Source organism: Puma concolor, chromosome B3 (assembly GCF_028749965.1).
Source record: "Puma concolor isolate L17-30 chromosome B3, mPumCon1.1.hap2, whole genome shotgun sequence".
Lineage (NCBI taxonomy): Eukaryota > Metazoa > Chordata > Mammalia > Carnivora > Felidae > Puma > Puma concolor.
Window position 1 is genome coordinate 145687583 of NC_141672.1, and position 18926 is coordinate 145706508.

Genomic DNA, 18926 nt, shown 5'->3' on the forward strand with positions numbered 1-18926 from the left:
CAGAGATTTAATAATCCAAACGTGGAGTGTCTACCGTTAAAGCTAAGATCAAGTAGGACAACATAAAAAGCAGAATATTTTTTGTTTTCCTAGTAAATACAGTATAACTATCGAAATAGAGTAACTCAAATAATAATTCTCAAATAATAATCTCTGACCTACAGTTCTTAGAGGTAATCATTCACAACTCCCTAAAATTTCTAATGCTTACAAAGGATACTTATGAGTAACCCCACGAGTGAATTTATACGCCTTATAATTTGGCATTACACAGACCAGAATCAGGCCTTTCCTCAAGTTTTGCTGTCGAGCCACAGTCAGCATTCTAAGAAACCTGGCCCCCAGGCTGTATTTGGTAACCCTGAAAAGCTCTTACTGTGCTGCAAATTCAGATCAGGGCAATTCCTGTAATTGTGGGGAGGGACCCTTTATCTGTTTCATCACTGTGCTCCTGAATTGGTTGTGTCCAACTGTTGCCACCTTTGGTTTTTTAACTTAAGATTACTGGTAGTTTAGCACCATCATCAGTTTACTCTGCTGTGAGGCTCTCTGATTTGCCCTACTTTATGCAGTAATGTGCATGCAAAATATTTTGACCTATAATTTTCCAGGATCTGTGATGGCTCATATATGAATCATCCATATACTTACTGCCAAAGAGATACACATAAATCTTCAATTATGTTCAAATCTGCTTTTCACTGTGAACCACTGCTTTTCAGTGGCAAAGGAAGATTATTCAACTTTAAGAAACAGGGGTAAGAAAAGATCACCATATTCGGAAAAAAGGAAACATTTGGGAAGTCAAGGACAACAAGGAGGTTACGTCAGGTAAGCACTTCTCTAAATGTGGTTCCCAGATCAGAGCCATCAGCCTTACCTAAAACTTTAATTCTCAGACCCCACACCCAAGACCTACTGAAACAGAAATTCAGGGGGTGAGGCTGGGCAGTGTGTGCTTTAACAAGCCCTCCACATGGTTCTGAAGCAGGTGGAAGTTTGAGAACCACTGTGCTAGGTTCTCAGTTAATACTGAAAATGAAAAACCATTTATGTTCTTCCAAAGTCTTTGTGTTTGTGCATAATTCTTTTGACAATAAATAAAACAGTAAAAAGTGAAAAGAAAGTCACGGTTCTTAAGTGCTTGTGAAAGTTGTGATCTGGAAGGAAAAGCAAAAAAAGATGATCCCTTAATTGAACACAGAGAAACCGCAGTATGTAAAGTATGTCTTTACCCCTTCACTGCTTTAAATCACCTACCCGCACTAGGTATGAGCCCCATTACTTCTGGGCACCACAACAAGCAATAAAATAATGACACTCAAAAGCCCCATATCCACACTATTAAACGCTGCTACTACGTCAGGTAGCTTAGATAATGGAGGGTGGTACAATACACTGCACAGCTCAGCAGGCAATCATAAATTTAAAAAAACCAATTCGATTGGGTGTTTAAGTGAAATTCAAAATGCTAAAAAAAAACTCAGCTTAAAAATGCAATGGAAGGTACGGTCTGACAAGGAAAATTCTAATTATTTTTTTGTGATTTGCAAACTGTATCCCCATCCAAAGCAAACACCATGTTTTTCGTTAGGTGCAAAGTAATATGTATTCATACGTTTTTACCTGTATGCCTGTGGGGTAGACTTTACAGATTGTAAAAGAAAATGCTGATCATCGAATAAAGTCTTGGGACTTGGTTCTTAAGGAGTTTCCCAAGTCTGGTGTCCAGCTACTAAATACCAGAATCTAAATGGAAGTAATTTATTCAATCGTGTCACAGGCCAGTTATAGTGAAACTTGTGCCAATCTCTGGTTTTCAAAGATCTATCTTACTTCCAGTTTCTAAAGGTGAACAGTTTTTACAATGTCATAGTTTGTTCAACTGTATGTCTGGATTACTGTGAAAAACCTAGACTTTCAATTTGTAAATCTAGGATCACGTCACTCCTATTACCGTCACACTGGGAATAAATCCAAATTCCTTCAGGTGGCGCACAAGTCTCCGTGACTGAGCCTTTGCCTGCCTCTCCCTCTGGGTCATGACCCCCAACCACGCTGGTCTTCTAATTCAGGCCAGGCCAGGCTCTTCCTGCGTCACATCTGGGCTGCTCTGTCACACACGCCCCCTTCCCCCACCCCCAGCTCTTTCTTCGGGCCTCAGTATGAACTCTGCCTCTTCTCTTCAGAAAGGCCTCGCCCTCTATCTAAAGAATGTTCTCCTACCACTTGTTTCCTTCAGAGTCCTCTCTTCATTTACATGTATTGTGTGTACATTCCTTAGAGCAGAAAGACAGATTAAGGGTGTATCTTTATATTTACCTAGACTTGTCCTCAATCGTACTGAGTCTCCTATATTCCTAAAGTCTTCAGAGCTCATTTGGAGGTGACTGTAGGAGGCACACCTGCTCTTGTCCCCTTGGCTGAAGAACAGACCTTCTCCAACTGAGCGGCAGTATTTTCAGTGCCAGGTCGGCCTTGAAGGGTCCACAGCCAGCTGCCCTCACGTGTAAGGTCACCTGTCCTATCCCCTTGGCTGTATTACTGTCCCTAGAGGCAGAGGCTCCACAGAGCTAGTATATTTCTATGTGCCCAATGGAGGAATTAAAGATCATCTAATGAATGTGCATATAACATTAATAACAATGGAAACGGTTCTCAGGCACCTTTGAAGTGTAGGACTTTTTCCGTTTAGAGCCCGCTTTTTCATTCTTTCTTTTGCCTTTTCCATCCTCTTCCACTCTATCCCCTTCCTCCTCACTGCTCGCATCTGCAGTATTTCCACCTTCTCCCTCCGTTTCCGAGGAGCTCTGTTGCTGAATTGCCTACGAAATAACAAGGTATTGGCTAATTACATTTTTGAAAAATTTTCACGGACACTGTGAAAAAAACATTCTATTTTAATCTAAAAGGGTTCAGCTTACTCTTAAGATTGCAAAATAAAGAACTGTCAACCTCAATTTTCCAGTGACCACTTGACTTGAACCCCCTTGAGTAACAGAATTGCATTTAATCCAAAATATTACCGGAGCTAAATTCTGATTTCAAATAGATGGAGAGTAACTACTAGTATAAGAGGACATATAACAAAGACCCCAAAGAGAGTTAAAACCAAAGAAATGAGATCTAACAACGAAGCAAAGCATTACCTGGTATCCAGTGAACTTCACTCCTGGGTTATTCTCTATTTCCCACAATCCTTCATTAAATCCTTTCCGTTTGTTTGACTTTCCAAACTTGTCTTTGTATTCCTTATATGGAAAAAGGTCTTTGGGACCTAAAAATGCACTGCAGAGATATTTTAGAAATAGGATACATTTGACCTTCAAAGGTACAATATTTTTAATATCAATATCAACAAAGGTGTCAGAGCATATTTTAGTAAACAAGTTAAAAGTATAATAAACCCTCTGAGTTAGGCACGTAGCACAAAATGTTTTACACATGCACTTCAAAGCAGAAAAAATAGATAGCTGGCTACATAAACCAGCAACTCTAGACTGTGCTTTGATCTTACTTAAAAAAAAATTTTTTTTTACATTTATTTATTTTTGAGAGACAGAGAGAGAGCACAAGTGGGGGAGGGGGGGAGAGAAGGAGACACAGAATCAGAATCAGGTTCCGGGCTCTGACGGAACAGGGCCTGACGTGGGGCTCGAAGTCACAAGCCGTGATAATATGACCTGAGCTGAAGCTGGAAGCTCAACCCACTGGGCCCCCCAGACGCCCCTGATCTTACTTTTAAATTACCAAATTATTTTTGTTTTAAAACTGGCTTTTGGTTACAAAGATAGTTTTAAACCTTTAAAGTTTATTTATTTTTGAGAGACAGAGCATGAGCAGGGGAGGTACAGAGAGAGGGAGACACAGAATCCGAAGCAGGCTCCGGGTTCCGAGCTGTCGGCACAGAGCCCGACGCAGGGCTCGAACTCACAAACCGGGAGATTACCACCTGAGCCCAAGTCGGAAGCTTAACTGACTGAGCCACCCAGGCGCTCCACAAAGGTAGTTTTAAAGATGTCCCCTCTGACCACTTAAATCATCATCTTAAACTAAGCCTTATTTATGCTAATCTATACACCACATTAGCAAATTATTCACTGTTCTTTCTGTAAATTAAAAAATCACATTGGTGCTTAACGAGGCACTAAACAAGAAAAAAAATCAGAAGTACTAACAGATACGATGGTACACAATTTCAACCCTACCTTGGACGAATCACAGCCATAAAAAGAAAGTCAGTCAGAATAAATCCCGCGGTTGGCTAACAGATCGGAGCGCTCACACTAGCGTCTCGGCATGACCACCCGTGACATCAACCCGGCGAATGAGACAGCGGAGGCCCGCATCCCGGCTGACACCCAAGAATCTTCCATTCCAAACTAAGGCTCACGTGTCCAGCCGTGAGACAGACCTGAGCGGACGCCTCGGACCAGTCAGGCACCACCGCGGTGTTGCGGCTTCCGGGGGGAACAGACGAACGCCCCCAGCTCAGGGAGCACGCGGTCTAGCAGCGCGAGCGGGGGTTCGGACAAAATCGGAAAGGAAAAACCACCGTACCGCGTGCTAAGAGAGACCAATCAGGGAAGGGGTGGCGAGTGCGGGGGTGGACTTCACCACCCCGGACACTGAGGTCACGGGCGGCCTCGCGGACGAGGCAGCGATCCACGCGAGGAAACGAGCCGCCCGTCACCCGGGGGAGAGCGGCGCGGACGCAGGGCGGGGCGCGGCCGGAAGGCCCCGACGTGGGAGGCGCCCGCTGAGTTTAAGAAACAGGCCGGCACGACTGGGATGAGGGGGGCAGGGAGGGCAGGGCGAGGGGAGGCCGTTGAGGGGGCTGCGTCGGGACACAGATGAGGTGGGCCTCGAAGGCCGCCATGGAGGCTCAGGGTCAGACGAGAAACCACGAAAGGTCTGAGAAGAGAAGTGACAGCTTGTGTTCTAACAGGATCCCTTTGGCCACCGTGCTGAGAACAGACCGAAGGAGAGGGCACTGGGGCAGAAGCAGGGAGACAAATCGGGCCACTGAGGTAATGCCGGTGACTTGGGCCAGGGCGTAAGCCGTGCGGTCGGTGGGAAGGCGCGGGTTTCTGAATTCACTCCCAGGAAAGGGCTCACACGATTTGTCAAGGGGCTGGAGATGGCACGTGAGAGGGATGGAGAACTGAGGTTGTCTCCAAGGTTGTAGACTGAGAAATGTGAAGAACAGATTTGGCGTTTACTGAAATGAAAGATTTTCTTTTTATATAAAAGAATTTTTTTATGTTTATTTTTGAGAGAGAGAGACAAGAGAGTGAGCAGGGGTGGGGCAGAGAGGGAGACACGGAATCCGAAGCAGGCTCCGGGCTCCGAGCCGTCAGCACAGAGCCGGACGCGGGGCTTGAACCCACAGACCGCGAGATCATGACCTGAGCCGAAGTCGGACGCTCAACCGACTAAGCCGCCCAGGTGCCCCTGGAATGAAAGATTTTTGAGAGAACAAGATTTGAGGGTGAAAAGCTCAGATTTCGATGTTAAGTTTGAAACCCCGGTCTGACATCCAAGTGAGGAGGTCAAGTAGGGAGCCGGAGAGGCGATTCTGGCACTCAGGGGAAAGGTCCGAGCTGGAGGTATCTATTTGGAAATTATCTGCAGAGATGTTGGAAACTTTGAGACTGTTATTTAATAGGTTACTGTTGAGTGTTATAAATTCCACTTTCTGACTGGGGCTTCGTACTGATTCCTCACTGCCTAGCTGATGGAAGTTTTCAAGTTGATAAAAACACCCATGGAAGCTTTCTGCCCCCGACCACCACAACTTCCTTGACCTTTGACAGCTTGGTCAACATGACTCTATCTCACTGAATCCAGACATAATTTTGCAGGTCACTGGACATTTTAATCAAAGGATGCCAGTGTCTTGCTTGACAAACTGAACAGGAGAAAGAAATGGACTTTGTCGATATTCCTTTTAGAGAAATGTGTCCTGCATTGTTAGACCATGGCTTTTGACTTTTCTCCGGCCTCTGACGCCACGTACAGGAGCTAACTGCGGGCTAAGCTGCCCGAGGTTCGCGTCAGCTACTGATGCTCGCCAGGGCCTGCCTGCATTTCTGTGCTGCCACGGGAGGCAGGGTTAATATGCAACTGGCCACGCCAGCTGTTGCCAGAAAGAAGAACCCCGAATGAACTGTTCTGAAACAACTACTTATTTGTTGATACACAATGTTTTTTCCTAGAATATAGACAGATAATTCCACAAATCAAATCTCCTCCCAATTGGTTAATTTTCCTGCATGTTTTACAAACCTTAAAGGGTAGGCCAGAAAACAAAATTGTTCAAAGTTCCATGCTCTGAGGATGTTATTTTTTTTTCTCCTGGCCAAGGCTGTCTTGAAAATTGTCCAGACTAAAACTACTGGGGTTAAGTTATATGGAACAGAAGAATTTGGGGGTCCAATTACCTAACTGTCTGGGCGTTAGAATAAATTCCAAGCCATGTTCTGAGGAAAATTCTAGTCTGCTTAGGGGTGCTTGGCTGGCCTGCACACAGCTTTCTTGTGAAGTTCCTCACCTTTATTTCATTTAGTGAATTTTATTCATCCAACAGCTATTATTTTAAGCACTTCCCACTGGCCAGGCGCTGTGCTAAGCACCGTGTCTACAGGAGCGAGCAACACCCACGTGTACTCTGCCTCCACAGACGGGCTGAACATTAGGTACTTGCCAGGGCGTATAATCTCAGGTTCAGGGACACCCGATCCCTAATAAATGCTCTGCTGCAACAAAGTCCTGGCAGGTTTTTTTGAAGTTAGTTTTCCTCTAAATGTTTCGAAACCTACCTCTGTATAATCTAACCAGTAAAAAACGAACATGTTGACTATATTATATCGCTCCTTGGTAGAACTACTTTTACTGAACAGAGCCTCGGAAGGATGCCGTTGACTTAGATTAGTAATGCGTTAAGAATCGGTTCCGGGAAACCCTTCACACTGTTCACTGGGATGACTGTTACCCTCACCAGCTGCACACCAGGTGGTAAGCTCTTTATTTATAGTGCTTTAAAGAATGCCCAGAAAATGTTTACTAAGAGAAGTGACCACACAATGTTAGTAAATGGTTGATTTGTCCTATACAACGAAGAGGGATAATCTTGTTTCTTAAATCCTGCCAGGTCCCAGCAATACAATCAAATCATTTGGAAACCGGTCTCAGAGAAAAAGCAAAGTAATGGTATAGATGCAAAATGGAGAAAGGAATGAGGCGAATGTAAAAATACGTAGCACGAAGCCCTCTGCGCTTATTATAGATAAAACATTTACTTCTAAGCTTTCTAGCAACCTCTCTAAGGAGGAAATCATGGTAAGCTGGATATGGCACAATGACTACTAGATAAAAACAAAAAAAGGATAAAACTAACTTCTTGAAAGAAACGCAACTATTTCTCACACGAAGACAAGAAATAAATACATCTTAAGGGCCCCCTCTCCCCTGGCTAGCTCTCTTTCGAGGCGAGCATGAACAAGGTACCAGAGTGGCAGAGGCAGCAAGCTAAGAAAAAGTTCCCGCCTGGCCCTACTGCATTCAAATGAACACAGGCACAAGGGATGACCCTGAATTTGGAGATTTGTAAGATTTCATGACAGGTATTCTTTTTTAGAAAACATTTTTAAGTTTTATTTATTTATTTTGACAGAGACAGAGCAAGCAGGGGAGGGGCAGAGAGAGGCAGAGAGAGAGAGAGAGAGAGAGAGAGACAGAGACAGATCCCAAGCAGGCTCTACACTGGCAGCGCAGAGCTAGACAGGGGGCTCGAACCCATGAACTGTGAGATCATGACCTGAGCCGAAACCAAGAGTCGGATGCTCAACCAACTGAGCTACCCGGGTGCCCCTCATGACAGTTTTTAGCTTCCTCCACACATACAATCCCTATTCCACTTGTGTCCTTGTGTGACGGACCACACACGTTTTTAGTGTGTCGAGACTGACCATCATCTCCTGGTATCTAGTAACCAGCTTCCTTCTTTCAATGATGAATTATTCCTTCCAATTTTCTTCCCTATTACAGTTGCCTAAGCTAGACACTATGCTTCCCATTTCCCGATGGCAACACGTGGTCACAGGACCAGGTTTTTGCCACAGCTGTGCGTGCAAGTATAAGTGACATATGCAACTTCCTTGTCACTTCCTTACACACAAGTGTCCTGTTCTTCATGTTTTCTAACCACCCTCCACTCCCCTCTACCTGGAAGATGTACAGGTGATGCTGAGCCAGTTTTCATTTGTTTTTAAATAGCAGACAAGGCAACACCCCAGGCGATGGCAGGACAAAGTGACAGAAGGAACCTGGGTCCCCAGAGCAGAGCAGTCTACACACCCTGAGCTACCTGCCTACCTCTGGATTGTTTCAAAGCAAAGAAAGAAATTTCTGCTATCTAAGACGCTGTATTTTCAGCTCCGTTTATCCAGCAGTTTAGTCTGTACTCTAACCAACACAATTTAAAAACCTTATTAAGTTGGTATGTTTGCTTCAGGGTTCAACAAATTGAAAGGGCCTGAGAGAACCTAAGTTTGTTGTATGAAATATGAATGAAGGAAGTCTCTCCAGAAGGGAAATATACAAGAGCAACAAAAGAAATTACTGGGAGTGGGAAGGAGACCACCCAAGGACTTACAGGTGTCCTAAAGGAGATTCTGGGTAATGTCCAACATTTACACAGAAATAACATTCGTAAGTAAAATGAATGAAAAATCTTCACATTAAGAAAAATACATTATTGGGGCGCCTGGGTGGCACAGTCGGTTAAGCGTCCGACTTCAGCCAGGTCACGATCTCGCGGTCCATGAGTTCGAGCCCCGCGTCGGGCTCTGGGCTGATGGCTCAGAGCCTGGAGACTGTTTCCGATTCTGTGTCTCCCTCTCTCTCTGCCCCTCCCCCGTTCATGCTCTGTCTCTCTCTGTCCCAAAAATAAATAAACATTGAAAAAAAATTAAAAAAAAAAAAAAAAAAAAAGAAAAAAAAAAAAGAAAAATACATTATTAAGCTTGCCGATTTTATATAATTGTGCTCATTTTAATAAGACCAGGTATAAACAACGTAGCCTCGTAGACCCAAATTAGAGGTGCTGAAATTTCAGGTTGTTTTGTTGACTTACGTTTCATGGGTGCCAAAAAAGAAGATAGGATATTTGTTTGCTGGAGGCTTCACAGCTCCCTCTGGGAGTTCATCAATCTGTTAAAGATAAATTTAGTTTTTAAATATTCAGTTAAATCATGTAAAATAGCATAAACAAAATATTGTTCTGATAATTTTTTTGCTAATTTCAAAATAAAATGATTCTAATCAAAATCCCAGTAATTTTTCTTCTTTTGAACCTTCTAAGTGATTCTAAAGTTCGTATTTGGCCCACCACATGGACAGTAACACTGTAAATTGACTATAACCATTATGGTGATACATCACCAGGAGCCCAAACTACTCATTTCTTCTGACTCAACAGCATTACTTCTGGAATCTGTCCTAGCAAAATAGTTAAAAAGAATAACAACAACAACAAACAAAAAGATGGCACTTTTTGGAGAGGACGGTGAATTTACACACACGCACACACTACACCTAGAAACATACATGCTGTAAGGCAGAGAATTATTATGGAAAATTAACTCAGTGAAATATTATACAGTCATTAACAATCACCATCTCTTTCCTGGACTATTCCAAGTCTCTCTCCACTCGTTTAAGCTGGAATTACATTTAAAATGCACATTTGATTATCTCACATCCCTGCTTCAAATCCTTCTATGGTTTCGCATTGCTTAAAGCATCCTTAACTGTGCACATGAAACCTTTGGAACTTTAAAAAAATGATACTTAGGGTGCCTGGGTGGCTGAGTTGGTTAAGCGTCTGACTTTGGCTCAGGTCATGATCTCACAGTTCGTGGGTCCGAGCCCCATGTCGAGCTCTGTGCTGACAGCCTAGGGTCTTGGAGCCTGCTTCAGATTCTGTGTCTGCCTCTCTCTCTGCCCTCCCCCACCCGCACTCTGTGTGTCTCTCTCTCAAAAATAAACAAACATAAAGAAAGAATAATGTTACTTTAGTCCCCCCCCCCCCCAGACCTACTGATTCTTATGTATGGTTAAGGTTGAGAACCTCTAATAAGATAAAGTCCAAATTCTTTAGGCTATGGCTATTATATAGTTACATATTCATAATTCCTTACAATGTTTCAAGAAACGGAAACTTGCAAATCTCCATGTGTAGCCCCAACCTTTCCTTTGAATTCCCATAATTCCGACAGGATTATGTTGAACTGCAGGCATGAAATTACCAATGTCTACAAACCATTTCTATTTCCAGGTCCTACAAGCAGCTCAAACTAAAGAAAAGGCTACAAAGAGGAGAGGCACACTGGAGTTCAGAGAGCAAGAGACCAGGCCTGATACCCCATGTCTGGAAGAGATCTGCGGGCTTCCTTCACTCACATGTGGCAGCAGCCTGGGGGTCACCCCACAAGTTCGTCTCTGAACTGAACGAACCATGTGTCAGAGCAGACACTCTGTGTACTGGGGAAAGACGAACTTTGAGTCTAGAACTCGTAAAGTCCTGCTTCTGATTTTAAACTGTGCCATCGAGGGCTTCGTTTCCTCTCCTGGGGCCTTGACTTTCACATCTGTAAAATGGGATGGTTGCACTTGGTGACCTCTGGGTCTCCTTCAATCTTGAAATCCCATGGCTTGTCTAAAACTGAACTAATTTCCCTTGAATCTAGTGTTGTTTTCTAACTTAATTATTGGCATAGTCTGTTACCAGGAAAGAAACCTTAATCTTTTTATTATTTCCTCAAGCCCCATATTCAGTTTTTTACCAAATACTCCCAATTCAGCTCCAGGAATGTCTCTCAAATTGATCACTATTCCCCTTAGTAAGTGTTGTTCCCTAAACAAGTTCTCATGATCTTTTAACAAGGCCATTACAGGTCTTTCAAAGTACCTCCTTGTCTCCAGGCTTTCCTGTTACATTCAATACGACCCTCCAAAGACAATTTAAAATGAATAATTTCATTTGAATAAATTCACTAAACGTTCAATAATGTGTGTCTGTGTGCGTATATACGGTAAAAAACACGACATAAAATTTTCCATCTTAACCATTTTCAAATATACAGTTCAGTAATGTTAACGATATTCACACCGTTGTGAAACAGATCGCCAGAAAATGAGTAACTGTACTTTAAGTGGACCAAGGATAGAACTTAAAATGGAAACGCATGGTGACCAGGTGACAAAACACCGTCACGTCATGTTGGGTTTTTTTTTTCACACTCAGAAAAAAACTGCAAGTAAACAGTTTAAAAAGAACTCTTTTAGGGGCGCCTGGGTGGCCCAGTCGGTTAAGCGTCCGACTTCAGCCAGGTCACGATCTCGCGGTCCGTGAGTTCGAGCCCCGCGTCAGGCTCTGGGCTGATGGCTCGGAGCCTAGAGCCTGTTTCCGATTCTGTGTCTCCCTCTCTCTCTGCCCCTCCCCCGTTCATGCTCTGTCTCTCTCTGTCCCAAAAGTAAATAAACATTGAAAAAAAAAATTAATAAAAAAAAAAAGAACTCTTTTAAAACTTTCTGTCAATACAGCTTTTGGATGAACTTTTTCTTTGCTATAATGTTACATGAGTAACATCTATTGCAGAGGCTGCACAGCGACGGCCCTCAGGCCATCTCTGGCCTGAAGATATATTTTGTTTGGCTCGAACGGTGTTTTTTTTTTTTCCCCCCAACTGAATTAGTTACCAACACTTTAAAACAGGAAGATTCACATTAAAATCCAGAACAGCTTGTGTGAAAAAAAAAAATTACAGATAGGGATGAGCAAGCATTCCTACAAGGAAACGATTAGCCAAGATGTTCAACAGATGCAACAGATGCCACCTTGAGACCAAGTATGTTACACTTCCGCCACACTCTAGAGAGTGTCAATGCCTGCGTTCCTCATTCATACCTTTTAGCCGGCCCCTTTGGAGTACTTGAATGTGGCCCCTGTAATAAATATTGTCAACGATCTAGTAACTGGCCTGACAATCATGTTGGTTCCCCTATAAAGGTGTTAAGTAGGTTGACTTGTATTGAGTCTTGTTTTTTTTTTCTGCCTGTTCATTTTTGAGAGGGAGCGCAAGAGAGTGTGCACACAAGCGGGGGAAGGGGAGGGAGCTAGAATCTCCAGCAGGATCCACGCTGTCAGTCGGCCCAGAGTCCCACGGAGGGCTCGAGCTCATGACCCTGATATCATGACCTGAGCCAAAACCAAGATCGAACACAACCGACTGAGTCACCCAGGTGCCCCAAGAGTCTTGTTTTTAACTTTTTTGAAAATTGTACTTTGGCATTTTTGGAATAACAAGTTGTTCAAATAGATACACCTTCCTGAACCAATTAAAAAGTGCACCTCCCAGGCACTGTTTTTTGGCTTCTACTGTGAATACCAAGTGGCAACAGAATTTTACTTTCAGTTTCTGTTTTGTTTTGTTTTACTGTTTGTTTTCCTGACTTTGTATTTTTACTTTTGTTCCCAGTTCTCAGCTACGTTTGTTAGGATTCTGGTTTGCACACAGCCCATGTGTTATTCCCCATTACAGGACGAGGGTGACCTACTGTCTTTTGGGTGTGACGTGGCAAAGAATCTGGTATGTTAGTCTTTTAGTCTGTAGAATGTCTTGCTTCCTTTGGACAGAAGAAGAGTCCTTTTGAGACCGAGATCAGTGAATGTGTGTATTTTATGTTACCTTTAACCTGTAGCTGAAGTTTCAGACCTGAAGCCAGAAGCTCTCTGTGTTTGTACTTTGACAGAGTGTTTACTCCTTCTGTGATTTTGAAACATTTTTCTACTTCTGGAAAGGGTCTTAACAAATTGGGTATAATTTTCTTAAAAGATCTGTTTCTATTGGTTTACAGATAGTAATATGACATAAAAATATAAAGGAACATAAGAATCCTCAGGAATTAAAACAGTGAATGTACAATACTTTCAATATGGTAGCCTTTTTGTTAATGTTCTTTATTGATTTGTCTGCTTTGCTCATTGCAGAGACACTCAGGGGATGTCAGTTAGAAACCAAGCCTGTAATCCCTTGAAGTTTATAAATCCACAGCCCTATGGACTCGGGGCAGGAGGGAGGCAACCTCATATTTCCTAGAAAACGTGTCCTCAGAGTTTCATCTCTGCACCATCACCATCAGCCGTTACATGGGGACTCATCAGAAATACTAGTTCTGAGTCCAGAATTCTGACCAATTGACTTAGATACTTTGGGAGTTAAACCCAAGAGTCAATGTTTTAAGAAACCTCCAGCTGATTCTGAAATACATTATAAGACATTCCCCCTCTTGCTGTGGTTCCTGTGGATGGACTGCCTTCATTTCTTGTGCTTAACAGGAGTCTCATTATGTCTGCAGGATTTCTGCAATGTGATTGCAAAAATGTACCAATGCATGATTGCTTTCTTAATGCTTTAAAATGTACAAAATAGCAAAATTCCTATTTTTTATTAAAGGAATACCACATTATATTAAATGTGGTGGCCTTCTAAGAAAAAAAAATCCTTCTCACGGAAACTGACAGGTCAGAGGCAGTTATACGTAAAAAACCATGGGGCGCCTGGGTGGCTCAGTCAGTTAAGCATCCGACTTTGGCTCAGGTCATGATCTCATGGCTTGTGAGTTTGAGCCCCACATCAGGCTCTGTGCTAACAGCCCTGAGTCTGGAGCCTGCTTCAGATTCTGTGTCTCCCTGTCTCTCTGCCCCTTCCCTGCTCACGTTCTGTCTCTCTCTCAAAAATACACAGAAACATTAAAAACAAAACAAAACAAAAACAAACCAAATTTAGGGGTGCCTGGGTGGCTCAGTTGTTTAAGTGTCCAACTCTTGATTCTGGCTCAGGTCATGATCTCATGGCTGTGAGATCAGGCCCTGCATCGGGCTCCCTGCTGGGCACGGAGCCTGCTTAAGATTCTCTCTCCCTCTCCCCAGCTCTCTCTCAAAAAAAAAAAAAAAAAAAAAATCCAAATTTAAGCAATCAAAGTGAATCCTTGAACAAATCAGACTGGTTGATAATTCTGTTGTAAAAACAATTCTGTCTGAATTTAATCCTTATAGAATGTAATATAAGTATATGTTTTACTTTTTAAGTAAAATTTGGGTTTGTTTCCTCATGAAGACACTAATTACATTGGGACTTCTTAAACAGGTCTACTGATAAGCTAATGCTGCTTCCATATAATGTTAATGGTTAAGGAAAATATAAATATAAACGAATTATATTTCTGACAAACTTTTCTAAACCGACAGCTATTATATTCTGTGGTATATTAGATTAAACATAATTTCCAATACTTAAATTTAAGATGCTGGGCTAGTATTAAATTGAATTAAAGGATAATCTTTGCATCCTTGAATAATTTCCACATAGAACAGAATACTGAAGCACTGGGAGCCGTGTGTGGTTTTGTGTCATATACAAATAGGGATTACAAGTAGGGATTAAGTCTGCTACTCTAAGATCTAAGACACAGGAAGGATATGTGCATTATGATTGTCCATGAGCTTTCATCGTTTGCTAAAACACTTGTATGGGACAGTAATTCCTCAGGTATCTGGCTCTCTGTAAAACAGATGTCACTCTGGGTAAATTATAATTAATATGGAGATTGAGACTCTACAGAGAACAACACTGGCACAGAAGTATAACCAGGCAGGTGAGGTAACAGGAGGTGTTTTCGTTTACTAATGGGAAAAGATTAATTTTGTACTTGAACTCAAGTATTTAGGTTGTTCCCACATGTGGGAGAAGATTAAGGACAAGGCCCAGATGAATGCTGAAAGTTATAGGTTTGTGGAAAGGGAAACTTACTTGCCTTGGACTGTGTAACTGCAAGTGGTCTAAAAGTTTATGCAATGAAATATTAAAATGTTGCCAAAGTTGGATGTTTGGTTTTTATCAACTGAATTATAACTGACATATAACATCCTGTTAGTTTCATGTGTACATCACAACCATTCAACATTTTTATACATTATAAGATGGTCCCCACGGTGAGTGGTCGTCATCTGTCATCATATGAAGTGACCATGACATTGGCAACTGTATTCCCTATGCTGCACTCTACATCCTGTGACGGTCACTAAGTTTGTGCCTCTCAATCCTCCTCACCTACTTTGCCTGTCCCATCTCCAACTCCTGCCTGTTCTCGTAGCCAACAGTTCCCTATATCTATGCGTCTGTTTGGTTCATTTTACAAGTTTCCGGTTTTGTGTTTTTTAGGTCCCACATACAAGTGAAATCATACAGTATTTGCCTTTCTCTGACTTACTTCACTTATAATAATACCCTCTAGACCCAGCCATGTTATCACAAATGGCAAGGTTTCATCCTTTTTTCTTCGGTAACATTCCACTGTATACAGATCCCACATCTTCTTTATCCATTCATCTATCGATGAACACTTGGGTTACTTCCATATCTTGGTTATTATAAATAATGCTGTAATATATAGGGGTGCATGTATCTCTCCAAATTGGCATTTTCATTTTCTTTGGATAAATACCCAGAAGTGGAACTGCCTGTTTGCATGGTATTTCTAATTTTTTGAGGAAACTCCTTACTGTTTTCCATAGAGACTGCACCAGTTTACATGCTCAGAACGGGGTGTGAGTGTTCCCCTTTTTCTACACCCTTGCCCACACTTGTTATTTTTTGTCTTTCTGGTACAGCTGGCTCAGTTTTGATTATTTATTCATAAGATTAAAAAGGGTGAGCTTACAAATCCATTAAGGTCAGATATTTATTAATACAATACCAAAATTTGGTTTTCTCTGTTAAAATAACAAATTGGTCTTGGGGTATCCTGTCTGTTCCTAACAAGATGTGGTAAAAAAGGTTATTCCCTAGCCTCAGAATAATCTGCCATACTTCATTAGAATAACTCCCAAGACTTTGTGCTGTCATATCCTTAAATTTGTTTTTGAACAAACAAAAGTTCTTTGCTGAATGAAGAGTTTTGGTCCTTAAAAAAAGTGGGCTACCATCTTCTATGTGATTTTGAAACATTGTATTATTACTTTAAGCCATTATTCATTATTCTCAGACATCTAAGTTCCTCTCCTAATCAAGTGGTCACATCTCTGAGAAGTCTCATGACGTTGCTGAGATTGAAGTGTTCACTGGGAAACAAATTCTTTTGGCTCCGACTGTGGTAGGAGATCAGAAGCTCAGTATTGCCAGTGCTCTGAATGATTCGAACAATCCAACCACATCGTTCTGTGGGGGCCCCACGCTCTCAATGCTACAAAGCCCACCTCTCTCGGCCCCCTGGCTGTCCACTCTGTTCCTCAATGCAAACCCCAAGTGGCTCTGGGTGGCATGTGGTATCACCTCTTCCTCTGGGCGACGCGGGTGTGAGTTTATGTAACTAATAAGCGGGGGTCTATCTCATCTGTCCAGTGTTGAGTGTCGAGCCATTCCCATAACCACTCCCTCTCAGCAACAGGGCGAATAGAGGATGAAAACACAGACAGGCACCAACATCAGGGGAATCTGATCGGAATACTGGGGGTCAGGGGTCCCACATGGTGGCAGCTTCATGGTTTCACTGCAGTCCACCTGGTGGTTGGGGGTGAGGAGGAGTGGAGGGTGAGAAGTGCTGAGAGCCAGAGGGTAGGTACAGACACCCAAGCGCCCTCCTTCGGCAATGCCCTTGCTCTTAGAAATGCTCATGGACCATTCCCGTACTTTGTTCAAATCTCTGCTCAGGTAGTACCTCATCAGAGAGCCTTCCCTTACAACCCAATTAAAAATAGCACCTCTCCCCCTGTCCTCCTCTGTTCCCTTATTCTGCTTTATTTTTATTCTTAGCACTTTCCTGACACCGAGTATTTTGTTGGCCTCTTCACATTAGAATATAATGTCTGTGCTGGGGAAACCTGCGTCTTCACCACAGTAGCCCTACTGCCTAAAGCAGTGCCCGACACACGGCAGGTGCATAACAGATATCCCTTGAGTTCCAAGGCTTCCTTACTGACTTAGGACCTGAAGAAGCCTACACTTGCTCATGGAGGAAATCAGTGACCTCAACTACGACACGGAAGACAAAGTACATCATGGAACGCTTTTGATAACAGATTACTAAGGAAAATTATTTCAAGGTTATGGTATAAAGGAGTCTCTACGCTTAAGAAAAAAAATGTGACAAGCAAACCTGTCTATTCGACTATGCCAACAAGAACAATTTGGGGGGCTAGGAGCACCTGGGTGGCTCAACTGGTTGAGCATCTGACTCTTAGTTTTGGCTCAGGTCATGATCTCTTGGTTTCGTGAGTTGGAACCCCATGTCAGGCTCTGTTCTGTCAGCACAGAACCTGCCTGGCATTCTCTCTCTCTCTCCCTCTCTCTGCCTCTCCCCTGCTCATGCGTGCTCTCTCTCTCTCTCAAAATAATAAACTTTAAAAAAAATACAGAAACAGGGGCGCCTGGGTGACTTAGTCAGTTAAGCATCTGACTCAAAAAATTAAAAAAAAAAAGATAATAAAAAAATTAAAAAAAGAAAGATTTGGGGGGCTAGCTGAAAAGAACAGGGAGAGAAAAAAAGACTATTTGGGGTATAAAACTGTATAAAGTGAAGTTAAATTACACAGGGGAAAAAAAAGCTTGCATGATGATGTTACAAAAATGGCTTTAGATAGAGAGGTCTACAAATGAGTCAACAAATTTACTGCAGGCTAAGAAAAGGGAAGCACATCATGAAACAAGGAAATGTGCACAAGATAAAGGGGAAAGAATTTTCTAAATGTGACTATATTTGGCTTAATAAATAGGTTACTCATCAACTTAATATTTGAAAATGACACTTTGTTAAAAGAACCACAAACACAACTATATGGACATAGCTTCCAAAATAACAATTTGAAAAATCTGTAGGGGCTCTCGGGTGGCTCGGTCTGTTGGGTGTCTGGCTTTTGGTTGCAGCTCCAGTCACAATCTCAGAGTTCATGAGTTTGAGCCCCGCGTCATATCCCGTGCTGACGGTGCAGAGCCTGCTAGGAATTCTTGCGCTCTTCACTCCTCCCCTTCTTGTCTCGCTCATTCTCTCTCAAAATAAATACACAGGGGCGCCTGGGCGGCTCAGTCGTTTAAACGTCCGACTTCAGCTCAGGTCATGATCTTGCGGTTCGTGAGTTCAAGTCCCGCGTCAGGCTCTGTGCTGATGGCTCAGAGGCTGGAGCCTGTTTCAGATTCTGTGTCTTCTCTCTCTGACCCTCCCCCGTTCACGCTCTGTCTCAAAAATAAATAAACGTTAAAAAAAAATTTTTTTTAAATAAAAAAAAAATACACAAACTTAAAAAAAAAAGAATGAAAAATCTCTAGGAAATCGGTCCCTAATATCTTTAAATACATAAAAATCATCACCTATTACTTGATAGAGCTATTTCATAAAGACATTTTGTTTTCCACGTGATGAAACTTTCAGAACCTTGACAGTTTTATCTTTAAAAGAATTATAAATAATTCTGAGAAGATACACTTAGAACGCAGTGTTTTTATTTGTGATGGGCTCTCTGTAGGGGACAGGCCAGATGACTTCTTGAGGGCCCTCATTAGTGTTTTCTGTTATGGTTTCTGGAGAAGGAGCACGTGTGGGCAGTCATCCACCCTCTGCCCTCACAGGGCACCTTAGGGAGAGCCAGTCTCTGACAAGGGGAGAAGCTCAGGTTGAAGGGTAAAAAGCGAGGGATTTGGTTTGTGACTGTCATGGAAGATCTCCACTTAAACGTCCACGTCCTCTTTTTTCAATTTCAGAAATCATGTTTACAAAAAACTTTTTTTAATGTTTATATTTATTTTTGAGATAGAGAGAGAGCATGAGCAGGGGAGGGGCCGAGAGGGAGACACAGAATCCGAAGTGGG

The 18926-nt window shown here is 42.4% G+C and overlaps 2 protein-coding genes across 2 annotated transcripts in view; one reads left to right on the forward strand and one right to left on the reverse strand.

Moving 5' to 3' along the window:
• The window catches only part of TM6SF1 (transmembrane 6 superfamily member 1), a 57408-nt gene extending 46342 nt beyond the window's left edge, over nt 1-11066 (forward strand). The window contains exon 10 of the mRNA XM_086711699.1: nt 10340-11066. Within this exon, the coding sequence (XP_086567825.1) occupies nt 10340-10507 (168 nt within the window). The 3' untranslated portion in view covers nt 10508-11066. The remainder of the gene's footprint in view (nt 1-10339) is intronic.
• HDGFL3 (HDGF like 3) overlaps nt 1-18926 on the reverse strand; it is a 73687-nt gene that overhangs the window by 15625 nt on the left and 39136 nt on the right. The window contains exons 2-4 of the mRNA XM_086711706.1: nt 9137-9213; nt 3150-3288; nt 2667-2825 (exon numbers count right to left, since the gene is read on the reverse strand). Of these exons, the coding sequence (XP_086567832.1) occupies nt 2667-2825; nt 3150-3288; nt 9137-9213 (375 nt within the window). The remainder of the gene's footprint in view (nt 1-2666; nt 2826-3149; nt 3289-9136; nt 9214-18926) is intronic.